The following is a 22,408-nucleotide window of genomic DNA, read 5'->3' on the forward strand; positions in this document are numbered from 1 at the left end:
AGGAATTAAGCCGCATTCATCCGTTCCTTCCTAATAATGTCCTCAATTTTGTGTTTACTTTAGATCGCAACGATCCTGGCCGCTTCTTCGGCGATGGCGTCACATTCAAGGCCAAGTTGATTGGCATTCTCGAGGTAGGCGAAGCACGCGGCGACCGAATGTGCCAGGAGGCGCTTCAGGATTTGAAAATGGCGATCAGGGCGGCCGGCGAACACAAGCAGAGAATCACGATCCATGTTACAATCGACGGGTTGCGATTGCGCGACGAGAAAACGAGTGACTCTCTCTACCACCACCCCGTCCATAAGATATCCTTTATCGCGCAGGATATGACGGACTCGCGGGCATTTGGGTATATATTCGGTTCGCCGGACAGCGGGCATAGGTTCTTTGGAATAAAGACTGATAAGGCAGCGAGTCAGGTGAGAGGTTTTGTTTGTTTGCTGGTCTAATGGCTGTGACCGATTATCAATTATTTTACAGGTGGTTCTGGCGATGAGAGATCTGTTCCAGGTGGTGTTTGAGCTGAAGAAAAAGGAGATCGAAATGGCACGGCAGCAGATTCAGAGCAAGATCATCCACGAACACCAGCCCATCACGTTGAATGTTAAGAGCACCGGCACGGACCCATTAAATAGCGGCTACAATAAGAGTTCCAGTGAAACCACCAAGGCTAATGCAAAGGAGGTAACTTTTAAATGTTTGAATAGAATTGGAAAAATATTGGACGAGGTTTTGTGCAAGGTTTACAAATGATGGGAAAGTGCATCGTTGCAAATAGTGCTGAGTTCAAAGTGTTCCTCGAAAATTAAAGCGTTCGAAATTAAATGCTACTTTGTATCATGAAGCTGTAGTGACCGGTGACCATAATACCAGTTTAAATGGTGGTGAAGCCTTGTATGTTGGCTTAATCAGGCCAGTTATGTGCATCGAATTTGCATAAAACTTTTTGGTTACTTTAGCAATGTATTTGTCGTTGTGGTAATTTTCAACAGTATTCTTGCGGGTGCGACTGTTTAACCTTTGAAAATAATAATCCTTGTACGCCTATCCCTATTCTAACCGAGGGTGCGAGTGTCTCCACTCTGCCGGAGATCGGCATCTTAAAAAATGCTGTTGCGCCAGGTTGTAACCGCGCACCCCATTTTCTGTCTGTTTCTATACTGGCGGGGCCACTATGAAGTATGATAATGATGAGGGCGACATAGCTTCCCGAGTGCATTGGTAGATTTATAGGGTCACTGCTGTTGCAACTATCACGGTACAAGTCCCCTCTGTTTCCAGTATGTCTTCATCTATGATCCCGCCTTTCCTCCTTATGTACTTGGCTTTGAAATGGCAATTGCTAGTCTCTATTATGTTCTCGCCCAAAAACACTGGAACGTCTCCAATCTAATTGGCAAACTTAGAAAAATGCGAACCAGGAAGCAAGGAAGGCAATCGCTATTACTTGAGCGGTAGATTACAACGATCTGTATGATAAACTGGACACTGGGGACGGCGGGAGAGATATGTATCGACTTATCAAGAATTGACACCAACCTACACAGGATATCGGATTTCAACGAAACAATTTGCTCGTTCTCCAGTTTTACCAGCAATTCCAACCTATCAGCGCCACTCAAGGAGGCAATCCAACGAATGGAATCGGGGATAGCTGCTTTACCCGACGACATCGTATTTAAGCTCTAGAAAGTGAAGAGCTGGGATCCAATAATGTGGCTCAGTGAGTTTTTCAACCAGTTAGTGGGGAAGGTAGAACACCATATGTCGGGCAAGAAAGCCCCGCCATTCTCATACGGAAAAAAGGCATTTCAGCAGAATGTGAAAATTATCGTCCGATCCGGCTGCTGTCCCATTCGATAAAGATTTTTGAAGGGATTTTTGACAACCGTATTGGCAACCACGTTCAAATAACAGTGAATCGAGGAAGGTTGGTTCAGAATTGTGGAGCTACTGGCGCAATACACGCTGTGCGATCACTCATGAAGAATAGGATCGTCCTCTTTACATTACATTTTTGGACCTGGAGACTTGCTCGTGGGCTATATAAACTTATGTAGTATGCTCTGCGGCAACACCTACGTCAGAGAAATTCGTGCACGGGTTTAAATTTATTGCTCTACTATGATCCAAAAAGTAGAGTGCGAAGTGTAACGGGCATATCAAAACCGCTGTGTCTCTCTCGATGTTCATTAAGGAAGCACGCTCTTGTTATGGAGGTTGTCGCACAGGACATCTAACGTCCAATGCCTTATACACTGCTTTATGCAGATATCTTCCTGGCGTCTCATTGCAAAGCTGACATCGAGCAACTTATTCAAAAATGGAATGGTCGCCTCATGTAACACGGCCTCAGATAGAATCTAAATAAAACAGGAATTTTGACGACCTATTCCAATGTCCGGATAGCTCAGTGGTTAGAGCACTAGGCTGTCATACGGAAGGTCACGGTTCAAATCTCACTGGTGGCAGTGGAATTTGCATCGTGATTTGACGTCGGATACCAGTCGACTCAGCTGTGAATGAGTACCTGAGTCAAATCAGGGTAATAATCTCGGGCGAGCGCAATGCTGACCACATTGCCTCCTAGTGTACCGTTACGGTCTTGAATGAAGTGCTCTAACACACTTCAAGGCCCTGATCCAATATGGATTGTTGCGCCAACGATTATTATTATTATTATTCCAATGTAAAAAGCACAATCACTGACAGTGACCTGCCCAGAACTTAGCGATCTAAATATTTCGGATCAATGCACAACACATCAACAACTTGGATGAAGTGTGGTTTCACAATTGGCGTACAACGACTCAAACCTAAAATTTATCGTAGTGTCGTCCGCCCTCTGTGGTTCTGAGTATTGGCAGACTATAAAAAACAATGAACCGCGCCTCGTAGTAATTGAGATGATGTGCTAGACCAGTGGCGTAATATGCCATGATCACATTCGAAATGAGGATATCCGCGATCGATATAGGCGTCTTCGATGGTATGGTCATGCAATTCGCGCTGACAAGAACTTATTTGCCAAGATTGGTCCATGGTAGACGACCAAAAGGCCGGTCGAAACAGCGATGGCTTGATACGCTCGATGCTGATTTGAGAGCCTCGCGACTCTACCCAGATCACATTTTTCACGAGGCAAAGTGGCGCAACCAATCAAGACGAGCTGACCCCGCTTCGCTAAACGGGACAAAGGCTGAAGAAGAAGATGGCATTATAAAATCTCGGCCCATTGCAATTAACTTCGGTATACCGAAAAATTTCATTCTGGGCCCAGACTATTTTTACTCTTTATCAACGAAGTTCTCTCTCTTTTCAAGGCCCTGATTCAATATCGATTGTTGGGCCAATGATTATTATTGTTATTGAAATACGGCACCTCAGAGACTTTCCTCAGTTTTCGTTGTACACCCTCTCAATTTCCTGAGTTTTATCGACTCGCACTTTCTTCGGTAAAGTTTAGCCCACCCATTCAAAGCAAAACTTACGCCTTACGATGATTCAGTTGTTTGATGAGTTTCTTTTTAAGCTTTTCACATTGCTGCACACTGTAGCCTTATGGATTGTTGTTGGCCGAGCCTTCTTGGAGTTCGGAAGGTTAGAGAACCGCTGTCTTTTCGGTTTGCTTTAAAGGTGCGGCCTAACCTACCCTGCGCGATGTGGCGCGGCCACAAGCTGCACTGCCGGTCAAAATATCTTTATATGATTTTGTAGGCAGCAATACACACTTGAGCGGCGCTACGCGCGGCGACAATCAGCTAAGCAACGTGGTAGCATTGCGTGTCATTTCCATATAATTAAGTAAAAAGCTACGATTTTTCAGTTTTGGTTTATATTCACCCGTTAGTTTGCTGACACACTAGGGCAATATAGACATGTCGCGTCGCGGTAGTTGTGCTGAATGTCATGTCAGGTTGCGTAGCTTAAATGGGTTCGTACCTTTAGCTGCAGATGATCTTTTCCCTTCGGCCTTTTTATAGCCCGAGGGTTATGGTTTGCCCGGAGACAAATTTTTACTCGTCGATATGGCTATGGTCTCAACAGGTGCCCTGATTGACCTCAGGGTCAGTAATGCTATTAGGGAAAAGTTTCCGAATTGGATCGGTTATCAATTGAGTAAGTAGTGAATTTGAAGCTAGACTCAGGTCCTCCCATCGATCTGGGCATGTTTACTCTAAAGAGGGAGTGGATAGGGAGTGTATGTAGAGGAAATAGGTTTCTTCTTTCTTGTCCTGTTAGAGAATTGTTGTGATCTTATCTTACTGCCTTGCTTTGTGAGCGAGTCACTATCAAACAACCGCCCGCCCTAGCCTCACCCTCAGCACGCGGTTGTCATCGGATAATCTACTAAAGGCATTTGCATTGCCTACTGAAGATCCCGGCTTAAATCATACTACGACAATTTTTGTTGCAGCCTTAACATTCTGCTGATCTTGTCCTTCGCTTTTAACTATCCGCTTAGCGGCTTGTGGTCCCTTACAATCTTGAAGGATTTTACCCCATTTCATAGCCAGAAGTTCTCGCTCCATCCAGCTGTAATTTTTCACGGTCGCATTACGTGCCCTAGTAGCATACGCAATCGGTCTCCGCGACAGCAACCCTGGGAACACTGTATTCACTTTGGTTTGCTGGCCGGGATGCAGTAGGCGAATATTTCAAAGGCCCATTAGGGAAATCGGACCTAAGTCTGTACCGGGACTCATATGAAGTGGCAGTACGTCACGAAACCTTACCAGGGTTGTACTCATACCAAGGGAACCGGACAGCCCCTGAATTCATATGTCTCAGGAGAATCTCTGCTTCACGTGCGTTCAGCTCGGTTATAGCGGTTGACCTCCTAGTGGGAGTTTCACGAGGGCTGTGGTTACGTTCAAGCGAAACGAGACGGGTGTCGTACTCCTTAGTAGAGACTTACGTAGGTCTAGCATCCACCAGTATGAATAAACTGAGTCATGCACTCAGTATAGACTGGTACTGCTGTGCTCGTCTCAGCGGGGCTCTGATTATTGTCAAAAAGTCAATCCGTGCCTTAAGAATATTGGGGAATTAAGTCTACCGAGACAGGTACTCACGTTAAACCACAGAGACGTAACTTTCCTTGGGTCCAATACTATGACCCTACGGGCCCAATGCTATGACGCCTTCTAATATTTTGTTTATACCAGCCATTTCCATATCTGTACCGTTTTTTCCCACACTCTCTTCGTCAATATTTTCTACTGAATCCAACTAACTTCACCAACGAAGCTCGCTAATTTCGTTATCATCTTCTCAAACATTTTCAATTCTGTTTCTACAGATCACAAATTTTTTCGACCATTTCGACCCTTTGGCCTTGGATGCCCCTCCCTTGGATAGCCACTTGCTGGTCGACTTTCCCCGCTACTGCCAAAACACCGGAAGCACAACCAACATATTATGGCCCTCCCTATTATTCCATCATATCTGGAACTCTCTTCATCTTTACCACTTGCAAATTTCTCGTAAGCAGTGCCGAATTAAACATAGGGAAGGTTACAAGAACCCAAAGACTCTTTCTTCTCCATATAACCCACTAGTGCTAACCACATCTAATATGTCCTCACTGATAACACTGATTCCTTAATTAAATTACATGTCGCCCCTCTACCCCGTCTACAAGTAGTAACACTCATTCTCAGACCCTGGAGTGCGAACTTCAATGACAATCATCCAACTTCATCTTTTAAAATTCTTTTCTCAGAATTCCACGTTCTTTTTCTCACTTTCAAGGGCGGCGAATATTCGTTTCTTTTTAGCTCCAATTTCGCTAGATACTTTGGAAAGCAATTGGACGAGGCATGATCCCGCGCAACACAGAAATCACAGTAGTGTCCACTTTCGTCGCGATTTGGTTCGGAAAAATGAACCGTCCCCCTTATCTGCTGGGGATACCCCAAATTCCGTTGTTGAGTACAACGCGCCACCGTGTGCTCATACCTTTTCCATGGGGTGCAAAAAGGATTAACATTCCTCGTCCGAAATTCCCTCGCGCGAGTCGGGGGACTTCCTGCTCTACTAACCGATGCTGATTCAATCCCCTGTTGCCTGTGGTATCTGTCTACCCGGATCATTCCATGATTGGTACTGCGTTCGCGGAGCAAACTGCAGCCCGGATGAATTGTTGCCTCGCCGGGTGCCTGTCGCTTAAAAACAGATGGCCACCAATGTTTTTGTTCTGACCCGGTGTCATCGTATCCCAAAAATCTTTCGATCCATGCCCCATGCCCCTCTTTGAAAAACGCCGCTTTTGACTTCACCGCACTAAACGTCAATAAATGTCTGCCAATTAATTATGACCGCTTCCTATTCAAAAGCACTTCGCAGTCATACAGTCCTTTTCGAAATCTTTCTTTAAACCCTCATCCTCTTCAGGATATTTTCCGCTAATTACAGCCTGCGTCCGTAGAAAAGATAGATCATTCGCTGGGAATATTCCATCAACGGCGTGCTAATAGTTGAGTAACCGAGTCACCACACCTTTTGACACGTTATAACCTTTAACTGGATTGACCGCCAGAAGTTTTCAACGGGATTGAAGAAGCGGATCTCCCCTTCTAACATCATTTCCCGAGATGAGGTTAGAAATTCAATCTTTACCAGGTGAAAAATCGTCGAGGCAGACACGTCCAACATTCAAGGAGGTCACTTAAATCTCTCCCGGGTTGAAGTAAGGAACCAACATAAGGAACGAACATGGACATGTCTTTTTCCTGAGTGATTTCTAGCCCTATTCTAGCCATTATGACCTGAAGAAGAGGAGGGCTCCTCGGGGTCAGCTAACTTGACCTATAGGTTTTAACCATAACCGAACGATCCAATCATTCTCAGATATTCGGAACGTGATGGGGTCTCTAAACAGAGTTCAAAGACCTGTACATCAACGAAATTTAATCTCCTGACGCAGAGCTCATAGATTATATTTTAGAATTTCATGAATCAGTGCATAACAGCTCGAGATTCTAGTATTCATAAAAACTTTTCGCCTTTCTGGAAGATTTTTGTGATTAAAACAAAATTTTCAATTTTCCAAGGTTATTCATATATTTTCTTAGGCTTTATAAAAACGTTTTCTCGAAAATGATTTCGATATTTTCACATCTATCTGTTTTTCTTAGATGTCCCCCGAATCTGTGGCTGACTTGGTAGACCTAGAGCAAGAATTGAGTTCGATTCAACGAGGAATTACCCAAATGGAACGTATTACCCCCAACGAGCCATCAGCAACAACGAAAAGTGTAACTGAGGAGGATCCGTTTGGCGATTCTTTCACGGCGTTTCCTGTAACAGCTCAATCTAAAGGGCTTCGACAGCGAAACTTTTAATATTTTTCTCAATATTTACAGACGTATCAGCTTCTGCCACCCCCTGAATCGACAAGGTCCCGACATGCGAAAGGCAACAAACCCCTGGATAATACTCTGCAAGAAAATCCCAGTGGATCAAATTCAAATACTCAACATTTACAAGGTTTGGTAGGTGGTGTCAACGCATCTGGTTCATCTGCAATTACTTCCACTGATAGTTGGCTTGAAAAACAAGTTGATTTGTCATCTGTGAATTTTGATGCTCCGAAATCTCTAGAGATATCATCCGCGACTGTAGGTACCACTTCCGCTCCGAAACCGAATGCAACCGATGATATAACGCCACAAAAATCTAACGAAGATCAAAATAAATCGATACCTGGATCAACATCAACGAAAACTGCTACTCAGCAAGCAGCATCCGCAGCGCCGTTTATAGATGCATTTACAGATTTGGACCCATTGGGGACAGGCAAAAGTAAGCCCTACATAGATAAGAAGTACTTTTTCCATGAACTAAAGAATCCACCAAAGAAGGTGCTTAAAGATCTATCTCACAAGGATACATTTACAGCTACATTCCAAGAGAATGAACATGATCAAGATGTGTTTGATGTCATTCAGGATTCATTTGACCCATCCGGAAACGTGGACCATAGGTCGGGAGAATACGCCACAAAATCTCTCCCGGAGAAAAGTTTATTTCCAAAAGATGTCAATCCAATACACAGTGACAAACTTTTTAATATAGACCTCGACAGGTCCAGGGTGGAGGAACCGGTCATGATAAAGCGAGACACAGACCCGTTTTCTCCGACACGAAAGAAGAGCGATCCATTCCAAGAAGGTGATATCTTTACAAAGCTTGATCCGTTCGAATTTGAATTTAGCGGTAATAAGCAGACAATTTTACCTGAAACAAAAATAGTTTCGGAGGAAACGGTGAAGCCTAAAAAGGACATGAACATGTTTAACGGGCCTTTACAAGTGAATCTGCCGCCTGAAGGCTGGAACTCATCAAACATGGTTCAGAAGAAAATTGAACGTCAAACAAGCGAGTCACCTACATCTGGGAACCGTAACAGACCCAGTGTATTCAAGCAGAACACTGTTGACGTCATAAGCAGCATCAGTTCGAAGAAAATGCCTCATTTATTTGGCCAAAAGTTTTCGAAACGCGATTCGAACAGCATAAATATGCGTAGATTGCAGGAGAGCGATTCCTTAAGTGAAAATGAGGCTGCCCCTGAACCACCGCCGCGACCTGACTCCGCATCGCACATCGAGCCCCCACCTTTGCCCCCGAAAAAGCAATTTTCGGACATTGTTATTCGTCCGAGGATAACATCATCTTCGGCGATTCCTCCCCCAACGAGGTATGACTATGTTACTGCGAAAATCAAATCCTCAAGTCAACAAAACTCTGAGGCTCCGCCGATACCATTACCTTCGAGAAAAGTTGGAAGGACTGATTCTACTTTCCCTGGACCTGGTAGGCCAGGACGGAAACCCGGTGAAGAAGACGACTACCTGACGCCGATAACGTCGAATCCAGATGTGCCACCTCTCTTACCGCCACCACAAACTAAAGGACGTGGCCGAAGGTATGAATACCTTGACAATAAGACTGAACATGAAACGACAGCACGGAGCAGTGCGTCGCGTAATGAGCCCATACTACCTGATATTACACTCAGCCAGTTGCTCACGCTTGGCATTGATGAACTGGCAGCGAAACTCAATGTGCCGACATCTAAACTGAGCACGATGACACTTGTCGAACTAACAAGTTATTTGTCAAATTTCATAGAGAACTCGAAGCGGGCTCAGGAAGAAGCGAAGCGTGTTGAAGAGCCATCCGTTTTCAAGGTTAATTTCGATCAAAACCCTGATGCCACGTTCGTTGCAAAGTTCGATGATAATTTTGGAGAGGAGAGTGGAGCGCCGTTTGTAGCTAATTTCGCAGATTTTGAAACAAAGTCATCAGCAACCACGACGACAATAACAAGCGCTGCTCATCAAGTTCCGTCTGCAGATCGCTATGCAGTATTTAGGGAAATTATAGAACAAGAAAAACAAAGTGAAGATACAGAACATGTAGACTCGTCCGGGCAGGAAGATGAAATGGCAGGTGACATGCCTGCCGCAAACGAAATAACTCAAGTGCAACCAGACAATGGAGAGCCAAGCAATATAGTTCCTGTAACGAAAATCGATACAAAGATCACCGAAGCAATATCCCAAGCCAAAGATAGATACGCCGCCTTACGTGATATAATCCTAGTGGAAGACTTGTTCGAAAAACCTGTTCGGCAGGTGGATAGTTCGCAAAGTTCGACTTTATTGGAAGATGGTGAACGGGAACCTGATGTATTTGAGGACGCGGAGAGCGATAGAACTAGAAACGAACAAACCAGTCCTGAGAATAATATTTCTGGAGATGGGATGGAATCGGTGGAAGTGGGTTCCAAAGCATCTGAGAAGAGTAAACCAGATACTTCCTTCATGCATACTTTAACAGTGTCTAATACGGATGACCTGGAAATTGATGAATACATGCATCGCGCTATTTCAAATCTGTCATTGGAAAGTCGGGAGCGGCTCACTCCAGGGATGAACAAATCGCCAACCGTTACAGAGACTGGCACATCCCCGAAACCACCCTCACAAGCAAGCAAATCTCCCATTGCGTCACTAGCGCATGAAATAAAGTCGCAGTTTAATGATATGTCCACGTCTCCGATTCCTTTGCAAAAATCCCCAGCATCTAAATCTCCCGTGAACAAGTCTCCGCATTCGAAATCTCCTCTAAATAAGTCACCTATCCCGCAAGCAGTAACTAATCTTATGGAATCGAAAAAACGACCGGAATCGGGATCACTGAGTGATGTTATATGTGGTTCATCCCCGGAAGCTGATCGTGGATCGGGGACAGAGCATGCAAAGATGATACCTACAACGACCGAGCCGGCGTCAGGTGCTACTGAATCATGGGCTATATTTGAGAAAGCCGCTGATAAACAACAGTCTTCGAATGGGGGACCAACTGCAAAGTCACCTAAGATTCCCACGAGTAAGGATTTACCTGAGTCACCTTGTTCTTCTGATGGCAAGGACGAATGGAAGGGTGAGCAATATGTAAAGAAATGGCCAAAGGGCCAAACTTCATCGTCTTCACGAGATTTAAGCCCGTGGGATGACGAGACTTCCGATTATAAGAAACGACCACCAGATCGGACAGACAGGCACGGTTATTACATGCGTCATGCTCGTCGTATGAACTCATGTGATGATGACTACGAGTGAGTTTTGTATTCATTGTCTTTAATATTCGGTTTAAAATGTTATAATATTTCAGCTATGATGAAGAGGTTTCGAAAAGGCGAGAGAGGAGGGTTAAGAGTCACACGAGCCGAAGTAAGGAGAATTTTGAACCAGGTAAGTTGGTGCTGGTTTCATGAGTGCAAACTAAAATAATTAATTGCATTATCGCTTTTAGATTCTCAAAATTGGTATCATGCTAGTAGTCACCATCACTGGTCGCCACCTGAAGAAGATGACGCTCGAGCCCGGGGATTCGATCGCAACCTATTCGAATGCGGAACATACGGTCCTCTACTAAGGGACCATAAAATGGCACCACCTATGTCATCATACGATCGTCGCTATGAGAAACGCAAGTATTATCGGGAATATTGTCGCCCTGATTATGAGTTTGAATCTTACGGTGAATCGCCTGATGTAAAAGAACGTAAAATGATGTATTACGGCGAAAAGGGCAGAAGGGATTACGAAAATATGTACGAGGAATGCTTTGGGCGTGATGGTCGAGGATCAAAATCAAGAGATTTCTTCTATGATCGGGATCGGAAAAGTTTTGACCGTGATAGTGTGGAATCTTATGATAGTGCGAGTCGTCGGCAACGAAGCTTTGGAAGTGGTGACGTCTACGGAAGTTTAGATAGTCGTGAAGAGTTCAGAGAACGCTATATGGGAGGTGGTGAGAAGACTCGATCGCTGAGAAAGAGTATAAAAATGCGTAGCAACGAAGATTACGAGCCAGATTCTGAGAATGGTGATCATGTTCGCCGTGGTCCCACTGATACAAGAAGTCTGCAGAGACCTAGTCAGAATGCGAGAATTCGAAAAAGCAGTGGATCAAGTCACTGGGATGGCGAAGGTAATGAGTAGATTTGTCTATGTTCTGGAAAAGACTTGCCTGAAATGCTAACACCGTTAATGTTTAGATACTGTTCCAGCCCCAGTTCCTCAAGTTTCTAGTCAAAAGGGTTGGAAACGTCCGTCCAGTGCTTCAGAATCAGAACGACGTCTTGCCGAAAATCGACGCGTTCTTTGTCATACGTTATCAGGATCTGATGGCGAGAAGGATAGACGGTAAGTTATTTTTTCATTAGTTTGAATATTCACAATGAGATTGTGCGTTGCAAATCAGGTAGATCGCGATACATTTGTAACCTTGTCCTTGTTGAGTAAGTAACGCTCATTTAGATTGCAAAATATTTTGGAAGCTAAGATTTGATACAGCAATAAGCCGTGAAGATAAAAAGTAGCCGAGAAAAGGAAATGTTTAAACTCACTTAAATGGGGCATAATCTATATTTGAATAATTGATTGATTGAGGTACGAAGGAAGAGCGGAGGAAGGTTGCTAGGAATTTGCTTAAGACTATGATCGCGGAAAACATAATGGTATTAGGAAAGGTAAGATTAGCTAAAAATCAGCATTGGTGCAACAATGGGAGACCGCGATGTATCAAGTGGAACCCGAGTTTATATACGGTTGCTATTCAACTCTAAATTGGAACGTAGCACGTCAGCTATGCCTACACCTCTCCAACGCAAGAATATATAGTTGTTGGGAGACTAGCACATACTGTGCTCGTGCATAGAGAAGAAGTAAAGTAATTGACCTAACAATCTGCACTTTAATGGTGTTAGGTCTTACTGTCGGATCATCGATACCTAGAATTCATTCTAACTATTGTAGACGAACGTGAAAGTGTGCTCCTTAGGCGACTAGGACTCTTTGGCGCTAGAAGATGAATATGAAACTTTGAATCGTACACTTTAAGAGTGCTATAAAGTGGCTTGTCCTCCTTTCCGAGGCAAAGGCGATAAAACGGTTCCTCGGTGAAATGGAAAACTGCAAAAACTCAGCAAATCAACCAGATGATTTTCGGATCCAGCTTTTAAAAGCAATAAGAATGAAGGCTGGTTAAATTTCCGGAATTCATAGCGTGAATATAAGAGGCTCGTTAAGTGTTCGAAACGAGACTCCTTTATAGCGTGTTGTGAGGAACTGTAAGGCGAAAGAAAAACTTCAAAGCGGTGTAGCGCGGCTTCCGGAAAGCATCAGTCCTCACCAGAACGTAGGGTCATACTTCAAGTTCTGCATTGGTGTGGCGGAGGTGGCTTTAATTTGAGCACGGCCTCTTGCAGTAAGCGCAACAATCCGGTCTCTCTTGTCGATGACCGCTGGCAGCAAACTCTTCGCGAACGGCTGTACGGAGGCCAAGCAGAACGAAAGGCAAGGCCTTGGCCCAGGGCGGCTCGTCATGCGTCAAATGGCTGCCGTAAGTGTCCGATGCGGATCATATGAAGTTGTCCGCTGAATTCCAGGAATTTCCCGAGCTCCGAGAAAAGAATGGATTCAAATTGCATTCCCTGGTCTATGATGATGACGGCGGGAACACAAAGCATGGAATCCATTCTCGATAGAGGGCTTCAACACATGACTGTGCTGTTATGTTCTTCAAAGGCATTACCTCAGGCTATCGTGTAAACTGATCAATGATCGTGAGTCAATAATTGTAGTCGTGCGAGTCTCACAAAGTGAAGCGCCTTGTCGACCTAGGGAATACATCTACTTCCTTCCTAGCATGTCCAGTGAGTTTGGTATGCGATGCACTCTCTGGACCAAGACTTTACGTCCTTGTTCATGGAGTCCTTAAAAGGGATGAGTTGGCGGTTCCAACAAACCCTTCAACACGTAACTGTTGTAAGGGGAACTGAAACAATGCGATAGTGGTTGTTATCAATGACAAAGTGAGAGCTGCCATACTGCCCTTTGAACACTTCAAACCACCTGGCATGGATGGCATTTATCCAGCAATGCTAAACGAGGGTATAGAGCACCTAGAGCAACTGCTAAGAAATATTTTTGAAGGATGTTCTACTTTGAGCCTGCCTCTTGGCTTCAGGAAGATGACTATTCAAACCCAAAGAACTTCAGACAGATTAGCTTAACATCATTCTTGCTGAAAGGTTTAGAGAGTTTGGTTCAGCGTCATATTTTTGGGAAGGCGCTAAGGTCGCACCCGCTCTGGGTCTTTTCTGCATTTTTTGGTTTCAAAGATAGAGGACGCAACTCTGGAAGACGAGTATGCGATGGAGGTGTCATGTTCAAAACTTGAAAACGTCATGCCGCGACGATACTTTAATTAAATGGAACTACGATATGTTAACGCAGAGATTGCTTTGTGCTGAAGTGGGTGCTGACCGTTATCTAGCAGCAGAAGCAACGAAAGGCTGCCCTCAAGGTATGCTATCACGTGTGCTACTCCATATAAGTATATTGATCGACATTAAACTATGTGCTTAGATTTATGTGCAAACAACGTACGTGGTGCACAGAGCTTTGGAAGAGTTATTGAGAATTAAATTCAGTTCTTATAAGCCATCCGATTCTCGGGTCTCTTTTCATCTGTTCGATAGAAGTTATGAAGTTATCATGATGTGTATAGAAAACCGGTAAGTCCCAGAGGAATGCGTGGTGGGATATACGGGAGCTTTCTACACGGATGGCTCAAAAGCAATAGGGTTCTCCAGTCCGGAATCTACTTCTCAACTAAAAACGGGAAGTGAGCTTCGCTTTTGAGACAATATGCACCGGGTTGTCAGGCTGAAGTGTATACAATCCTTAGGGCGACGACCTGGGTAATTGACGAGTGGTTGAAGGGCAGTCGCATCGCAATTTGCAGTGGTAGCCAGGCCGCACTTAGGGCGTTGGATGTGCGGCGACGTTCCGAGGTAGATGGTTAGCCCCGATCATTGATTTGACATACTGCAGCTCCTCTTTGTTGAAAGAGATAGTTGGAAGGTTGAAAGGTTGGCTTTAGAAGGTGCTTTCGAAGGAAATTTTCGTTACAGCTTTAGAAGGAGGTAACGGTTCGGCGGAAATAGTAATGGAAATGGTGATTCAATTGTGTGAGCATATAAAGAAGGCAACAAAAAGCGAACTATTGGTGTATCCAGGAAATTTCGATCTTGAGATTATTGTGTCCGAAGAAGACACTTTGTAAAAGGCAAGAGGGAAGTCGGAACAATGGGGTCTGGAGGAGGAATACCGATGCTAGTACGAACCTATGGGGTGCTATGGGATTGTAATAACAAGATACCCTTAGATGGACAAGTCCCCTGATTGTCACGAATGTGCTGCTACACCTGTAGATCCGGAGCATCCTGCATTCCATTGTTCGAGGAGGAGAACTCTCAAAGTTGAGATCGAACCCCACAACCTTGTACAGGAAATGAGTTGTTAGTGTTAGAGTTACGATCCAAAAGGAATTCCAAGAACTGGAAGGAAAAGCGCGTCGGACGCGTTAAGCGTGCTGGCATGGACCAGAGGTCTCCCCGCGAGGTAATTCTTCACGGTCGTCCCGTGAAGGATTTCCATGACTTTCCATCTAAAAAAAAGATGCATTTCGAGATTTTATATAAACCAGTGAAAAGGGACCTATCGCTGTTAATGAAAGCGTCGAGCCACATCTACTTAGCTGCCATCGTCGGCAGAAACAAACTCTTCCAAAATTACAAATCATCAGGAAGAGTGCGATGATCGATAAAACTTCGAATTTTAATTTTGTTGATGTTTATCTTTAGTCTGGCTCTACGTGCCCTCACCATATCTAGAGCCATGTGGCGAAGGCCCATTACTGGTTGAGGCAGCAGTCGAGGTGTTGGAGAAAAGGTGACATTGTTGATTGCATCCTTCCCTTCGGGCAGTATGAAGTATGTACTCGATAATCAGAAAAAAAGTATCGGCGGGATTCTTTTCGATTTCAAATTCCTTTCAGATTTTACCTCGATGCTGATAATAGTTACTCATTTCTTTTTCCGGAATGCTGTTCTTGCGTAGAGCATTTCAAATGCACTCCCCATTGATGATATCGAAAGCCTTCTAGAAATCAAAGAAAAGTAAGTGGAGCAGGGTCAGTAGTCAGGGGTACAGCTGGATCTAGAGTGGAAATTAATTTTCTCTCGGTCGATTAAGATTTCCGTGTTCCAGGACTTTAATTAGTGTCTTTTCGGCGCGGGAAGCACCCAAATATCCCTTTGGTTGTCACACTCAAGACGGATGGGAATCTTAAGTCATCCCCTTTTTCAGCTTACTGGAACGGATTTCAGATTCTCAGACGCGGGCAAAAGGACAACTTCACAGGAAAACCGCGAAGGCCGGCGGCTTTATTTCGCCTGAGCGAGTTCATGGCAAAAATAATTTTGCTTCTGTTTGGAGTAGTCCATATCCATATAGAGTTCCAGCCGCAAATGGTGAAATTTCGTCAGATATTATACGATTGAGAATCTTGGTGAAGCGCTCCTTCCACTTTCCACGGTTAACCTGCTTCACAGGATCATCGAAACACTAACGCCCTATCGTGTTTATATCCATTCAGGATAACCCTTGCTAATATTGGTCTAAACAGTGAAGTCGTTTTTCCCCTCACAAGAGGTCGTGGTAAACTTCCGCCCGTATCTCACCAGGCGTGTTCCTTCGTGCGGATAGGGGAATGCTCGTCGGATGTGATATATGAATGCACACGTCGGCATCCGGGGATATGTGTGTATAGCAAGAAATAAAACCGAACATAGAGAAGAAAAAAAGTTACAATCCATGGTTTCGGAAACCTAGTGCCGGGGGTTGTGGGGAGACTCAATATCCAACGCCCGTAGTGCCTCAGTAATGGAAACCTTGGCTACTGTGATTTCTAATGTTACAAATGCACGGGAGGGACTTGAACGGGTTCCCTCGACGGAACCGTTAAGAATAAGTGTGATTCTTCACAGATCTCCACCCATACGGGCCAAAGACCCTGCGATTGAACGAGCCATACCATCAGTGAGGCATGTGTTGCGGGTGGGCACGCAAAGCAAGAAATGTTGATGTCTAAACACCCGTGCGATGTGAGATACACCAACCAATCGGGGCTACCTTTATCACATCGGGTAACAAAATCATAGAGCCCTATGAATTCGGTAAGGAGAGGGCCATGCTAAGAGGCATCAGGTTGACGTACGGTAAGGTCCAAGATGAAAGAGGAGTGAAGGCGTTGGGCGAGTAAGTGAGTTCAAGTGATTCCCATTCAAAACAAGAGAGAGAAACTAGAAACGAGGCTGTGCGAACAGTTAAGCAAACAACAGCAGCGAAATCGTAAGATAAAAATAGGTGACCAGCTTCCAAGCCGCAATTTTGGAGATGACGAGTGGACTTCACGAGAAGGATGTGGAAACCTGGAGAAAATTGGCACCTCGAAAAGCAGAGAATGGGCGAAGATAAGCCCGGAGGTCATCATTTGCAAACGAGGTGGAAGGGCTTCTTAGGAGAGTGAAAGGAGACTCCGAACCCACTGATTTGGGAGGTAATGTTAGCCGATTTAGACGGTTCTTGAAAGAGGAACTTATGTTGGAATTCAAAAATCCAAGCACGTAATTTGGACAAATTCTTGAGGCAAATTAGAAATTCCTTAGGATAGAAGCGGGAATATAGAGCTAAAAGAAAAGTTTGAATGAAAGTTGGAAGTGGAACGCAATCCACGATCATCAGCTTACCTCTAGAGATAGCAATCAAATTGATGGTTGCGGGAAGAGTAGGAATAGGCCGGGTTATGTGTCGGCTTAGAGAGAAGCTGGCAATGATGCAGTGCATTAGATGTCTTGACTTCCATCACATTGGGAAGGCTTGCTCTCTTTCGAATGACGGAGTGGAAGGCCATATCATATAAGGACTGGGAAACTGACCCAAATTCTTGGAAGGAAGACGTGGACCATTGGGACATTGCAGGTGTCCGGAATGCAAGAGAACTCTTAAAGCTAATCGTAGATGAGGTTGTTATAAATAAAGGTCAATCACCCTCAAACGGTGCAGAATCTACTCTCGCTATTAATACGTGGGAAAAATGTGGCCGTTTGGGGGATTGCGGAGAAGAAGGCCTCCAGGAAATAATGGAACATTCGGAGGATTGATTCATCAGAGTAAAAATTAAAAAGTTTCATATTTAGTTGCTGTTCCTTCCAGCGCCTCCCTTGCCAAATGTCGGCATCTCATAACTGTCGGAGGAAGGAGTCTGGAGCCTTCAGCGGAAACGACCTACATATACCCTGTTTTATCTAGCAGAATTGTTTGGAAACCCACTGAAGACTATACCAGGCAATTTGTGCATGGGAATCAAGGGCGAATCGAGCTCGAAAGAAAGATTCCGCAGAATGATTGGTGGATGGTGAATGTTTTCGAAGGGGACACGTTTTCCGCTGTGTTCAAGACCTTTATATCATCGGCCAAAGAACAGGTCATCTAGATCGTCGAATGGCCAGAAGGTCACTGCTCCCAAATAGGCAACCCAATTACTCGATGAACAACGGAATTGCAACTTTGCGTACTGCATGTTTTCGGGCAAGGACGCTTTATCAAAGGGTTGGGGGAAAGACCGGTAGCGTCAGATGAAGTAACTAACTATTAAAGGTTAAAAGAAGTTTAGACGAACAAAAAATTGTTCCAAATAGTTGTTGACATTAGACCTCATAAATGGGCGCTGGCTGATATAGAGAACTACCTCTCAGAGAGGATTCTCTGGTAAGGTACGAATGTTGGCACCAAAGAGTACATCATTACAGCGGAGGTCTAACCACAGGGCTGCCATGTATAATGGAGCGCCTATTTTTCTCGTGTCAGAAGAGGCTACGGTTGTCTGCTTTGCCGATCTGGAGGTCTACACGACGGAGACAGTGATAGAAGTAACGAAAAATGTTACCGAATGTTGGAGGGCCGAAACCCTAGGGATTGCTTCTAACCGGACTCGTGCGATCCATTCTGCTTTATGCGTCGCCTGTGTGGGCAGAGGCACTTGTATCAGATAAATTTGGATTACCGGCTGATGGCTCTGAGAGTTTGCAGAACCTCTTAGAACCATATCCGATGAGGTAGTGCTGGTAGTGACGGCCATGACCCCAGTCGGCATTCTGGCGCAACAAATGAGTTTTCTGTATCATGCAATACGTATGGAGGGGAACATAGACTAACTAACTCTGCGTGGCCTGCAGCAATTGGCAGTCTCAGGATTTCATACAAATTCTCAATTCGATATTATCGTAGTTCCCATATTCTGTGTTGAAATTCGCAGCAGATTCGTTCAAATAAATGTCGCAGGCGTTAACAATTTGATCGTTGTAAGGAGAATTCATTCTTTTTTTTGTAATTTTAGGTTTCGGCGACGGTCTCGTACACGAGGTAAAGATGAACCACCTCGACAGCAACAGACTTTTGGTACATACCGTCACCCTCCACCGCCACCTTCACATCACGACGAAATCTATGATTATATGGACTACGATGAATACGGAATGCCAGTTGACGAAGATAAATTTGAACGATTAAATCGTCGACGGCAAGACATGCATCAGCGAATGATGGAAGCAGATCACTCACAGCGCCGGAAAAAAGGTGAGAAGTTCAATTTTGATAACGATATGGACGATACTATGGTGACACCAAAATATGGGGGCGGTGTTAAGAAAGATGCATCATTTTATTCGGAAAAGGATCAACGACATACACATAAATTTGATGTTTTCGATGAAACTCCACCGCCACCAATACCAAAAGGAGGCAAATGTGGTCGCCGCGCTTTCGATTTTGATGATTTTGAAGAAACTCCGCGTTCGAACGCGAGTAGTAGTAAATTCAACTTTGAGGAGCATGGCTTTGAAAGTGATTTCAATTCACCGCCCCCATCATCGACGGGCGTTTCGTCGGCTGCCACAAAATCTTCGTTCCGGTTTTCAAATGATTTCTCTGAGAAAGAGCACAAACAAAATGCAAGCCTCGGTAATTTTGAATCGGAAATTAATCAACCAACACCAATGCAGAAACTTCGGTTCGACGATAATATAACAATTTCAAAATTTGACAATGATCAATCAGCACCAATATCCTCGGTAGGCGCTTTCGAGGATGATTTCTCTAAAGCAGAATTTGTTTTAGAGAATGAGGACCGTTGGACATCGGAACTACCAAAGAGAAATAATAATTCTCGTTTCTTACCAAAACAACGTCAGCAACAAGATCAAATAAAAAAATCAGAATCGGTTAATATATTCGGTCGTAAATCGGAAGATCCTTTTGAAGATGATGATTTTTTCAAGTCGTCATCTTCACCACCATCGGGCGAGAAAGATCCAAATAAGAATGATGCAAGTGGTGCTAATGGTGGCGATAAGAAAATGCAACAATCCACAGACAATGGCTTTAATTGGGATAGTAACTTTGCTAAATTCGATGAAAATATGTGATTTGTTGAAAATGTAGATAATTCAAGCGAATCTAGAATGAAATTTTCAATTGCAATGGATTTATGGTCAAACGATAAAATACCATTCACACCACTTACGTCATCGTCGTTACATTCAAATTTTGTGCTAACACGCCAATTTAGTTTAGTGAAATTCGTTATGAAAAGTTTTCTGTTACGATATCAGATACGATATAAAGTTCTGTAAATGTTTCTTAGGATATAGACGTATTTATAAGGTTTTACTTTATATTGATATTTATTTACAACCTAATTTATTTAATATTTTAATTAAGCACAAAATAATATATTTGGTGCATGTATTTAGAATGATTTAAGGTAAGTGATTTGTATCTATGTACATCTTACTTTGTATCTAATTCCGGGGCTTAGACAAGTTGGATAGAAGGTACCTTTTCGCAGTCACGAAAATTAAGGCGGATAATTTCAAATTGCGGGTCGAATAGTGCTTGCTTTGTTAGTCAATTCATTAAGTGTTCGTGATAAATCGTCTAATTGAAAAAGGGTATCAGAACTACCGATGCCAAGGAGTAATGAGAGGCTAAGACATCATTTGAACGCATAGTTTTGCAAGTCGACATATAAAAAACGTTAGGAATGAATACCAAATTCAAATTTCGGCAAAGTTGGCACGTATTGGATTGGGCCCTCGTGGAGCTCTTATCTTACCGATGAATTCTCGTTCAAAGTGCAAACAGTATGTATCTGATGAATATTAGCAGGTGTAAGGCATTTATCTAATACCATTGCGATGTGACTCTCCTAAGTAAGGTACAGGTTGCATTTCTTCCTGAAAATAATTAAATCTGGCGACCCAGTCTCGCATTATTCGTTCAAGCGTCTCAATACATGTGATTTGAATCGTCATTCGTGATATACTCGTATTTGGGTGTTGTCTCTATCTAAAGAACTTAACTTGCATGTGGTTTATTACTGTAATCCGTTTTTATTTCTCTGATTAAGATTCAAAATTCCAAAATTGTAGATTCTTTTCCAAAAAATGTATAATGCAATATTGTTGAAAAAGGCAATTTCGCCGGATGATTTAGTAATTGAAAATTTGTATGAAACAATTGGGCAATTTATATAATATATAATTTCTGTGAACTCCCAGCTGATGCATAACTGTGTTTCATATCATTATGATTTTTCGATGTTTATCCTGTTCTCTGAATGTTTTTCGTTTATTTGGTTTGCCGGAAAAGTTATTAGATATAACTTCGTGAAGGGCTGTTTAGACCAAAACTAGCAAACGAATTTTAACCCTTGTTATGATTTCTTCTACTCTTTTTCGATTCTTCTGCATTTTGTAGTTCTAGGACGACCCATTCGTTGGACTTATTACAAGGTTTGCTATCTACTCATGATCCATAAGAAGAACTGCGTTATTTAAGAAAAGTATTTGAAAATATTTTTCAAGGTCGATGCTGAAACATTTGTTTTAAGTGACCTGACAACGTTGAAGGCTGCCGGTGTTATTTTTTCTTTCGTTGGTAATGTTGATTCTTAAGTTATCGTGGCTCGATCGAGGCTGGATGCCATGGATGAACCTTTTTTTAGGTTCTTGATTCCAATTCTTTATTACTTATTACTACTGGTTTGCTAAGTAATTAAAAATAAAAATAAAAAATAAGAAGTTAATTTTAACACGCGCCTGTCTGCTGTCAAGGCTGGAGGCAGAAGAGGCTGATTCGTCTCCATGCGGTTCTTTCTGCCCCCAACCAACGACACGTTCTTACCGCTAGCTCTCCACTCCCGTGGCGAGTTCTAAAGGCGTGGAGAGTTCCCCGCGCCATCTATCCGTCGTGTCCGCAACATTCGAAATATGCTGCGTCACACTTTCACCATACAGTATACTGCTGCAAATAGTCTTAGCTCCACTCTTATTGTTGATCACTTTTCAGGAACCCGTGGACCAAATTTAATGAAATTTACAGAATATTGAAATCGTTAAGGAAGAAGTATGTTGTTAAGCTGGACGTGAGTCCTGCTTGACGGATACGTTCTTGTGCCGACGTGGGGAGAATTGATAGGGCTATGATGTTAGTCGTCATTACTGAAACACGGGTGCTTTCATAGGCAATACGGTGCGTCGATGGTCTCGCACGACCTGTTGACGTAGTCCGAGTAGATCGTCCCGAGGTAGAGTAAGGAGGGACTGCTTGAGAAACATTCTCCGATGACGGTTGCAGGTCGGCTTCCGCGAACGCTGGCTTGAGTCTCTCGGTAGACATGTTAACTCGGCGTCCGTTCACGTCGACTTCGTAAAGGATGTCCGACAGACGCTGAAGGACTTTATGTGGTCCTGAGTAGCGGCGACAGAGGCTTCCGTGCGGCATCCACGCAGAAAGACGGTGAGTGCATGTATTAAGCTTTTTATTCACGAAGGTTCTTTGTCGATTTCGGTGGGTCGTCGGTACTGCGCGACAACGAGGAATTCTCCCTGGGAGCGATGGGGTAGTTCCGTAGAGGA

General features: G+C 43.7%; 1 protein-coding gene across 3 annotated transcripts in view; it reads left to right on the top strand.

Moving 5' to 3' along the window:
* Positions 1 to 21,057, top strand: part of LOC119647834 (protein disabled) — a 32,476-nt gene extending 11,419 nt beyond the window's left edge. For 2 of the 3 annotated variants that reach the window (XM_038049078.1, XM_038049079.1), the window contains exons 2-9: positions 64 to 422; positions 484 to 687; positions 7,143 to 7,307; positions 7,371 to 10,633; positions 10,690 to 10,769; positions 10,831 to 11,511; positions 11,579 to 11,726; positions 18,829 to 21,057. In XM_038049078.1, coding sequence (XP_037905006.1) covers positions 64 to 422; positions 484 to 687; positions 7,143 to 7,307; positions 7,371 to 10,633; positions 10,690 to 10,769; positions 10,831 to 11,511; positions 11,579 to 11,726; positions 18,829 to 19,915 — 5,987 coding nt within the window. In that variant the 3' untranslated portion in view covers positions 19,916 to 21,057. The remainder of the gene's footprint in view (positions 1 to 63; positions 423 to 483; positions 688 to 7,142; positions 7,308 to 7,370; positions 10,634 to 10,689; positions 10,770 to 10,830; positions 11,512 to 11,578; positions 11,727 to 18,828) is intronic. The other variant, XM_038049080.1, reaches the window with a different exon arrangement.
* The last annotated feature ends 1,351 nt before the right edge of the window (positions 21,058 to 22,408 follow it).

Source organism: Hermetia illucens, chromosome 2, assembly GCF_905115235.1.
Source record: "Hermetia illucens chromosome 2, iHerIll2.2.curated.20191125, whole genome shotgun sequence".
Taxonomy (NCBI): domain Eukaryota; kingdom Metazoa; phylum Arthropoda; class Insecta; order Diptera; family Stratiomyidae; genus Hermetia; species Hermetia illucens.